General features: G+C 48.8%; 1 protein-coding gene across 1 annotated transcript in view; it reads right to left on the bottom strand.

Annotated features, from left to right (window-relative positions):
* Positions 1 to 3,709: 3,709 nt before the first annotated feature.
* The window catches only part of LOC116982859 (transmembrane protein 189-like), a 112,026-nt gene continuing 105,096 nt past the window's right edge, over positions 3,710 to 10,639 (bottom strand). The window contains exon 6 of the mRNA XM_033036383.1: positions 3,710 to 3,964. Coding sequence (XP_032892274.1) covers positions 3,843 to 3,964 — 122 coding nt within the window. The 3' untranslated portion in view covers positions 3,710 to 3,842. The remainder of the gene's footprint in view (positions 3,965 to 10,639) is intronic.

Below are 10,639 nucleotides of genomic sequence, written 5' to 3'. Positions count from 1 at the left end.
TTTCCTTGTTTACTATATTGTTTACAGTGCACTATGTTTACATATTCTGTTGTGCAAGTTAGAATAATGGATGGGATTTTTTTTTTATATAGCGCCTTTCTAAAATACTCAAGGCTTTACATTGCATTATTCATACATTCCTCAGTCACACTCGGTGGTGGTAAGCTACTTCTGTAGCCACAGCTGCCCTGGGGCAGACTGACGGAAGCGTGGCTGCTAATCTGCGCCTACGGCCCCTCCGACCACCACCAATCACGCACACACATTCACACACAGGCGAAGGTGGGTGAAGTGTCTTGCTCAAGGACACAACGACAGTACGCACTCCAAGCGGGATTCGAACCGGCTACCTTCCGGTCGCCAGCCGAACACTTAGGCCATTGTGCCATCTGTCGCCCCAAATGTCATTGTTCTATCTGGGACACATGACAATAAAACACTTTTGATCCTCGACTTAGTTGGTTTATGTAGATCTTCACTGACAGTCAGTAGAGTAGTCTTAGTGGGCGGGGATCGCTGGTCGGCGCGGGCTCGGTGGGCCGAAGGGCCTGTTTCCGCGCTGTATCTCTAAACTAAACTGAACTAAACCGAACCTTCAGGGGATGGGATTAGTGATGATGTAGTGGAGGTCCCTGCGATGAATATGGATGACTACAGGCGATGGGCCTGGACCTTCCCTTGGGATCAAATGATTTATTCGTACAATGCATGTGCACTGTAATATCTGTGCCCACAGATGAAGTGTGAAAACGCACACCTCCAGATTCAGGGACAGTTTCTTCCCAGCTGTTATCAGGCAACTGAACCATTCTACCACAACCAGAGAGCGGTCCTGAACTACTGTCGAAATCATTGGTGACCCTTAGAGATTCAAGATTCAACGGAGTTTATTGTCATGTGTCCCTGATAGGACAATGAAATTCTTGCTTTGCTTCAGCGCACCAGAATATAGTCGACATGAATACAGAACAGATCAGTGTGTCCATATACCATTATATAAATATATACACACATGAATAAATAAACTGATAAAGTGCAAATAAACAGATAATGGGCTATTAATGTTCAGAGTTTTGTCCGAGCCAAGTTTAATAGCCTGGTGGCTGTGGGGAAGTAGCTATTCCTGAACCTGGACGTTGCAGTCTTCAGGCTCCTGTACCTTCTACCTGAAGGTAGCAGGGAGATGAGTGTGTGGCCAGGATGGTGTGGGTCCTTGATGATACTGCCAGCCTTTTTGAGGCAGCGACTGCGATAAATCCCCTCGATGGAAGGAAGGTCAGAGCCGATGATGGACTGGGCAGTTTACTACTTTTTGTAGTCTTTTCCTCTCCAAGGCGCTCAAGTTGCCGAACCAAGCCACGATGCAACCGGTCAGCATGCTCTCTACTGTGCACCTGTAGAAGTTAGAGAGAGTCCTCCTTGACACACCGACTCTCCGTAATCTTCTCAGGAAGTAGAGGCGCTGATGTGCTTTCTTTATGATTGCATCAGTGTTCTCGGACCAGGAGAGATCTACAGAGATGTGCACGCCCAGGAATTTGAAGCTCTTGACCCTTTCCACCATCGACCCGTTGATATAAACGGGACTGTGGGACCCATCCTTGATCTTTGATCGGACTTTACCTTGCACTAAATGTTATTCCGTTTATCATGCATCTGTGGACGGCTCGATTGTAATCATGTATTGTCTTTCCGCTGACTGGTTAGCACGCAACAGGTGGAGATAGATAGATTCTTGATTAGTTAGTGCGGGTGTCAGGGATTATGGGGCGAAGGCAGGAGAATTGGGTTAGGAGGGCAAGATAGATCAGCCATGATTGAATGGCGGAGTAGACATGATGGGCCGAATGGCCTAATTCTGCTCCTATTACAACAATGACATGACAAGAAAAGCTTTTCACTGTACTTCGATACTATACACTAAAACTGAACTGATAAACAAGCTACTGGCTGTCAGACCCACTAACTCAGCCTGAAGAAGTGTCCCGACCTAAAACGCTGCCTGCCCACACCACCACAGACGCTGCCTGGCCCGCTGAGTTCCTCCAGCACTTTGTGTTTTGCTCAAGGCTCCAGCATCTGCAATTCCTCCCGCCCCCATTAGCTCATCTCCATAGTCCATTGCCAGATTGATTATATAAGTTTAGTTTAGTTTAGTTTAGTTTAAGGATACGGTGCAGAAACAGGCCCTTCGGCCCACCAAGACCGTGCTGACCAGCGATCCCCGCACACTGGGAACCCGCCTACACACACCGGGGACAACTTACAATTTTTACCAAGCCAATGAACCTCCAAACCTGCATGTCTTTGGAATGTGGGGGCAACCGAAGAAAACCCACGCAGGTCATATAGAAACATTGAAACATTGAAACATAGAAAATAGGTGCAGGAGGAGGCCATTCGGCCCTTCGAGCCAGCACCGCCATTCATTGTGATCATGGCTGATCGTCCCCTATCAATAACCCATGCCTGCCTTCTCCCCATATCCCTTGACTCCACTAGCCCCTAGAGCTCTATATAACTCTCTCTTAAATCCATCCAGTGACTTGGCCTCCACTGCCCTCTGTGGCAGGGAATTCCACAAATTCACTACTCTCTGGGTGAAAAAGTTTTTTCTCACCTCAGTCTTAAATGGCCTCCCCTTTATTCTAAGACTGTGTGGCCCCTGGTTCTGGACTCGCCCAACATTGGGAACATTTTTCCTGCATCTAGCTTGTCCAGTCCTTTTATAATTGCACATGTTTCTATAAGATTCCCCCCTCATCCTTCTGAACTCCAGTGAATACAGTGAGTCACGGGGACAGCGTGCAAACTCCGTACAGACAGCACCCGTAGTCAGGATCGAACCCGGGTCTCTGGCGCTGTGAGGCAGCAACTCTACCGCTGCGCCAACTAACTAACCGAGCCAGCAAGTGGAGATCTAATAGATTTATAAAAAGATGCAACTGTTAGTGTGGATGTTTCTCTAACAAGGTTCTAAATGATATGTTACCTCAACTTACACTGTCGAAGCACAGAAACAAAATAAAATTCACACACGGTTATAAAACTCAATTAATGTTTATATAAGTTCCTGTACAGATTCATTCATTTTACCAGGATTATAATCAACTTAAAAGTGTTTAAGGCTGATGAGGACACAGTCAGTTTTGTTATGAATTCACCATTAATATGGTATCCTGATCATTTTGTCCATTGTGACTGCGACTGATGCTATATATGTGGATATAGTCCGTGCAGAAGAGTGCAGGTCCACTGCCGATTTACCGGCACCCCCTGGTTCCAGAGCCTTATCCGTGTTTCCGGACCAACACCGAGATGTCCAACGGTACCAGAACGTGCCCGGCCTGCAAAGTGGGCCTCGGTAGTCAGATCTGCCGGCTCGGGCCGGGCCGTAGGTCCAGAGTCCCGGCTGCGGGGGGGCAGATTCCACCCGCCGATCGGCCGCGGAATTCCCGATGAGCTCGAGATCGGCCGCCTATCCCGGCCAGGGCGCCAAATGTTCGAGGGGACTTCCAGAAGATGGGGGGAGATTTTGTCCGGTTTAAAGTAGGTGCCGGACCACCAGTTGCCGGAAAAATCGGTGGTGGACCTGTATAAGGGTGAACATTATTCTGTGCATTATAGTGAAGTGAAATTGTCCATATCTACACAAGCAGCTGGTTTAAATGGCAGCAATCATTTGCAAATCAAAGTTTGTTTGGTCATATATCAAATCGTGCAACAATGCTAATTTTTTTAAGTGCTGATCAAGGATAAGGATAATTAATGATTTGCTTCTTTGCTTTGTTGGGCATGGCTGAGAATTGTGAGTCCGACTACCCCACGGGCAGCCTCGCCTCTTATTCCACCTTGCGAGCCCACTTCATATCGTCAGTCCTTGGCTTCTGTCCAGTGACGCTCGTTATCAGATGCTCCAGGTGACGCCAGAACCCGATCTGTTCCAGGGGATAATTCAGCCACCCTGAGAAACAAGACAGAAGATTCACACCCGTCAGACGGTTCACACGCCTCAAACATTCACCAACATTCCCATTGAAAGAGGCAGCATTGAAACAGAGGGGCTCTGCAGAGAGTAGTGCATTCGGTCAAACGCACCATGGAAACTACACTCCCCATCCCCTCATATTCCGCTTGGGCAGTCTGCACCCTAGCGGCATAAACATTGAATTCTCCAATTTCCGGTAGCCCCTGCTGTCTCCTCCCCTTCTCAGCTCCCCCTCAGCCCTCGGGCTCCTCCTCTTCCTTTTTCCTTTCTCCCCCCCCCCACCCTCCATCGGTCCAAAGAAGGGTCTCGACCTGAAACATCACCCATTCCTTCCCTCCATAGATGCTGCCTCACCCGCTGAGTTTCTCCAACTTTTTGTCTACCCAAAGATAAATAACGCCTTTCCGAGGTAAAATGACCTGATTTTGCAACCAATTAAAGTTCAAAGGAATATTGGACACAGCAACGGTGATGTGAATGAAAGTTTTTTACAATGACTTTTGTTCCATCATTTATATTCTCATTTGCACAAAAGGGTCTTGACCCAAAATATCAGCATGTCTGTAGAAGGGTTGCCAACCCACGTTCTCCTCCGCTCTGTCCGCCCAGACCTACCTGATCTCCCGGTTGCCAAATACTTTAACTCCCCTTCCCATTCCCACACTGACCTTTCTGTCCTGGGCCTCCTCCATTGTCAGAGTGAGGTCCAGGCTAGCGCACATTGGAGGGACAGCACCTCATGTTTCGCTTGGGCAGCTTACACCCCAGCGGCATAAGTATTGATTTCCCTAAATTCAAGTAACCCTTATTATCCCCTCTCTCGCCATCCCTTCCCCCACCCAAATCGTACTAGCTTTAAAGTCGTCGCATTGAGTCTCATTGTCAGTAACTGGTTTTCACCTAGCCCCTAGCTAACAATGGCCTGTTTCCTTTATCATCATGCAGGCAAAACAGGCAGTGAAGAAAGCTAATGGCGTGTTGGCCTTCATAACAAGAGGAGTTGAGTTGAGTTGAGCAGAGTTCCTTCTGCAGTTGTACAGGGCCCTGGTGAGACCACATCTGGAGTATTGTGAGCAGTTTTGGTCTCCTAATTTGAGGAAGGACATTCGTGCTATTGATGGAGTGCAGCGTAGGTTCACGAGGTTAATTCCCGGGATGGCGGGACTGTCATATGTTGAGAGAATGGAGCGACTGGGCTTGCACACACTGGAATTTAGAAGGATGAAACATATAACATTATTAAGGGATTGGACAGGCTAGATGCAGGAAACACGTTCCCGATGTTGGGGGAGTCCAGAGTCACGGGTCACAGTTTAAGAATAAGGAGTAGGCCATTTGGAACTTAGATGAGGAAAAACGTTTTCACACAGAGTGTTGTGAATTAGTGGAATTCTCTGCCTCAGAGGGCAGTGGAGGCCAATTCACTGGATGCATTCAAAAGATGGTTAGATAGAGCTCTTAAGGCTAGTGGAATCGAGGGGTATGGGGAGAAGGCAGGCACGAGGTAGTGACTGGATGATCAGCCATGATCACAGCGAATGGATGTGCTGGCTCGAAGGGCCAAATGGCCTCCTTCTGCACCTATTGTCTATGTATATATATATTACTTTTTTGCATCTTTCATTCATTTATTCCACATCTCTCTGCATCACTGTCTACATCTCTCGTTTCCCTCTCCCCTGACTCTCTGTCTGAAGAAGGGTCTCGACCCCAAACGTCACACATTCGTTCTCTCCAGAGACTCTGAGTTACTCCAGCTTTTTGTGTCTTTCTCCAGAGATACTGCCTGACCCGCTGAGTTACTCCAGTACTTTGTGTTTAAATGACTCGAGATCTGTTTGTTCTGGGGTTTCACAACTTCAGCCAGCGATCCGCTGACGTTGGAAATTCCTTTAAGCTTTCGAGATGCAGCGCGGAAACTGGCCCTTCGGCCCGCCGAGGCCGTGCTGACCCACGACCACCCCTTGCACTAACCTACACACACACACTCGGGACAATTTTACAACTTACCAAAGCCAATGAACCTGCATACCTGAAGATAGACACAAAAAGCTGGAGTAACTCAGCGGGACAGGCAGCATCTCTGGAGAGAAGGAATGGGTGATATTTTGGGTCGAGACCCTTCTTCAGACTGGGAGTCAGGGGGGGGAGGGAGATGCAGAGATAAGGAAGGGTAAAGTGTGAAAATGGGACATCAAAAGAGATGCTGCTCAAGGTAAAGGCAAGATAATCATTGTTAGCTGGAGAACGTGACAACAAGCAAATAGATACAATGTGTAACACGGTGGGTCAGACTGGTGAGAGAACTAGGATGGGGGAGGGATGGAGAGAGAGGGAAAGCAAGGGTTACTTGAAGTTAGAGAAGTCAGTGTTCATACCGCTGGGGTGTAAGCTGCCCAAGTGAAATATGAGGTGCTGTTCCTCCAATTTGTGCTGGGCCTCACTGACAATGGAGGAGGCCCAGGACAGAAAGGTCAGTGTGGGAATGGGAGGGGGGGTTAAAGTGTTGAGCAGCTCTCCCTCCCATTCCCAAACTCTGTACAAACTCCGTACAGACCCTGGTCAGGATCGAACCGGGGTCTCTGGCTCCGTGAGGCAGCAACTCTGCAACTCTCCCTCTGGGTCACTCGCAGTAAAGTGGAGAACACAAGGACGCGCAGATACATTTTCTTCTCGTTGGGCTCCAAGCGCGGAGGAGAACAAACAAATACTCGGCGACAGCGACGAACTTGGGTGTTTAAATTGGATACAAATAAGCATCTGTGTGAGGGATGGTTTTGACCGCTTCAGCACTTTGGAAAAAAACAATTGCAATTCCCCCGGAAATGCGACGCGGGGAGGGACACCTGAATGACAAAGCAGCCTGAATCAATATTGCATCCCCCCATGGCGCAGCGCACCAGCCATGCAGCAAATTGTTCTTTCATGCAGCCTTTCAAACAACGTCAATTTGCAGCGCCGTTTACACAATAAATTTATGGGAAAGAACAGGAAAAAGGAACAAAAACACGAATGAAATAAAGCCGTCTAGGAGTAAGAAAGAAAACCGCCCAGCAACAAGCAAGAGACCACAACAGATAATGTAATAGAAACATAGACAATAGGTGCAGGAGTAGGCCATTCGGCCCTTCGAGCCATTCAATCACCCAAAATCAGTACCCCGTTCCTGCTTTTTCCCCATATCCCTTGATTCCGTTATACCCAAGAGCTAAATCTAAAGGGCCTGTCCCACTTACGTGTCCTTGGCATGCAAATTACGCGACCTCGTGGTCGCGTTGAGCCGAGATGGTCCTGCGAAGGTCGTGCGTGATTACATGCGCCCGCACAGCCGTCTGGAGTGCGTGACGTCAATTGAAGATGGACACAAAGCTGGAGTAACTCAGCGGGACCGGCAGAATCTCTGGAGAGAAGCAATGGGTGATGTTTCGTGTCGAGACTCTTCTTCAGTCTGAGCGAAGGATCTTGACCCGAAACATCACTCATTGCTTCTCTCCAGAGATGCTGCCGGTCCCACTGAGTTACTCCAGCATTTTGTGTCCATCTTCAATTTTATTGGCCCCGCTCTGGGTGTAGAAGTGGGGGCGGACCCGGACCGCAACGGCCGTGAGCCCCAGGCCGAGCTCGGCGATCGTTTGCCTGCTTCTGCTGCTGTTGAAGGTGAGACGTTGCGTCGCGCCAGGGTCTTGGGCCTGTCCCACTTTGGCCGTCAGCTCCGCGACAGGCCGTTGGCGCGCGAAGATTTTGTTCGCTACAAAAATTTCGGAGCCCCGCGCAATACCTCCTACTACATACTACACAACTACATACCCCTCCGCGCTTCTCAGTGGGACTGGCCCCGCGTGGCCACACGATGCCCGTGCGCCTCAACGCGACGACGAGGTCACGTAAATTTGCGTGCCAAGGACACGTAAGTGGGACAGGCCCTTTACTCTCATCCAGTGAATTGGCCTCCGCTGCCTTCTGTGGCTGAGAATTCCACTGAGATCTAAGAGCATTGATAATTTAAGAGTAATTCTCCTTGTCACAGAGCCATATAGCACGGAAACAGGCCCTTCGGCCCAACTTGCCCATGCCGGCCAAGATGCCCCATCTACACTAATCCCACTTCAAGAACAGTCTGAAGAAATTCCACATCACATCGAGCAACTGGGAGCACGTTGCACTGGACGGACAGGCATTCCTGGAGGAATTCCGTGCAGGAAGGAGCTGCACGTCACGAAACGGAACAACGCCGTGTCGCAGAGACAAAGCGACAGCACCGTAAGGAGAGAGAGAAGGGGCCTGACGACTACCAACCACCGCCAGTCTCCACTGCCCACGTTGCACCAAGGTGTGTGGATCATGAATCGGCCTCTACAGACACCTGCAGACCCACAAGTAGACGACCCTAAGGAGAGGAGAGGACAGTCACACTCGTTTTGATGATGAGTCCCACTTGCCCCCATTTCACCCACGTCTCTCTAATCTAACTCTCTCCTGTCATTGTGCCTGTCTTAAAAACTTCAGGGTGTTGGGATGGGAAAGTGATAAGTTTCAAATAGTCACAGAACAGCAAGGAACCCTGATAGCTCGGTCGGTGCCTGTCGCGAGCTAGAGATACTCTGGCTGTTGCAGTTTGCAAACCTTAACATAAACGCCAACATCCGTCAACCTATACTGTAAAATGGAAGCGCAAGGAACTGCAGCTGCTGGAACCTTGAGAAAAGTGCTGGAGTGAATGGACAGGCGAACGTTTCGGGACGGGAACCTTCTTGGAGTCTGTAGAAGGGTCCTGACCTGAAACGCTGCCTGGCCATTCACTCGCCAGATGCTGCCTGACCCGCTGAGTTCCTCCAGCACTGTCCTTCAATGCATCCAAGACCCACACTGCCTCACTGTATCTGTTCCCTTCATAGACAAGTTCACTTGGGAACATGCGGGTAGATTTGCCGATGACGACACAGTCAAACGCTATAATTTAGCCACAAGCAATTATTCAGAGTCACAGAGTGATACATAGAAACATAGACAATAGGTGCAGGAGTAGGCCATTCGGCCCTTCGAGCCTGCACCGCCATTCAATATGATCATGGCTGATCATCCAACTCAGTATCCTGTACCTGCCTTCTCTCCATACCCCCTGATCCCTTTAGCCACAAGGGCCACAACTAACTCCCTTTTAAATATAGCCAATGAACTGGCCTCAACTACATTCTGCGGCAGAGAATTCCAGAGATTCACCACTCTCTGTGTGAAAGATGTTATTCTCATCTCGGTCCTAAAAGATTTCCCCCTTATCCTTAAACTGTGACCCCTTGTTCTGGACTCCCCCAACATCGGGAACAATCTTCCTGCATCTAGCCTGTCCAACCCCTTAAGTATTTTGTAAATTTCTATAAGATCCCCCCTCAATCTTCTAATACAGTGTGGAAACAGGAACTTTGGCCCATCTTGCCCACACCGGCCAACATGTCCCATCTACACCAGTCCAACCTGCCTGCCTTTGGTCCATATCCCTCTAAACCTGTCCTATCCATGTACCTGTTCAGATGTTTCTTAAACGTTGCCACAGTCCCTGCCTCAACTACCTCCTCCGGCAGCTCGTTCCATACACCCACCACCCTTTGTGTGGAAAAGCTACCCCTCAGGTTCCTATTAAATCTTCCCCCCCCCCCTCACCTTAAACCTATGTCCTCTGGTCCTCAAATCCCCTGCTCTGGGCAAGTATGTCTACCTGATCAACGATTTGTAAACCTCTATAGGATCACCACTCATTCTCCTGTGCTCCAAGGTATAGAGTCCTAGCTGCTCAACCTCTCCCTAGGTCTCAGGCCATCAAGTCATGTGCTCATTGAAAAATTGAGATGAATGTGTCAAATCGATAGTGTTTTATTATTGATGTTTTATGTGTCATTCCTAACTGTCACTGTATGTCGTGTTGTCACTTGCGGGCGGAGCACCAAGGCAAATTCCTTGTATGTGAATACTTGGCCAATAAACTTATTCATTCAATCATTCAACGAGGGGAAACTAACAGTTTTAACGATCAGGTTAGTATTGCTGTTGTGGTTGTGGAATAATAAATAGGGCCACCTTTCGTGTAGTTTAGAGATACAGTGCTGAAACAGGCCCTTTGGCCCACCGAGTCTGCGCCGCACACTAATACTATCCTACACGCTAGGGGACAATTTACAATTTTTACCGAAGCCAATTAACCTACAAACCTGTACGTCATTGGAGTGTGGGGGAAAACCGGAGCACCCGGAGAAAACCCCCGTGGTCACAGGGAGAACGTACAAACTCTGTACAGATAGTTAGTATCGAGCCCGGGTCTCTGGCCCTGTGAGGCAGCAACTGTGGAGAACATGGATAGGTGACGTTTCACAGAGTACTGGAGTAACTCAGCGGGTCAGGCAGCATCTGTGGAGAACATGGATAGGTGACGTTTCACAGAGTACTGGAGTAACTCAGCAGGTCAGGCAGCATCTGTGGAGAACATGGATGGGTGACGTTTCGGGTCGGGACCCTTCTCAGACTCTTCCAGTTACATTTGGGTGCGTTAGAGAATATTACACTCCGATTTTGATGCCAATTTTCAAGATAACCCTAAATGAGGTTGAACAAGAGACTTGTAAAACGTCCGTTTTAACAAATGGTCTCTTTGAAGCGCTG

Source organism: Amblyraja radiata, chromosome 17 (genome assembly GCF_010909765.2).
Source record: "Amblyraja radiata isolate CabotCenter1 chromosome 17, sAmbRad1.1.pri, whole genome shotgun sequence".
In the NCBI taxonomy this organism is placed as follows: domain Eukaryota; kingdom Metazoa; phylum Chordata; class Chondrichthyes; order Rajiformes; family Rajidae; genus Amblyraja; species Amblyraja radiata.
Note: the sequence above shows the minus strand (reverse complement) of the source record. Positions and strands in the feature narration are given on the sequence as shown.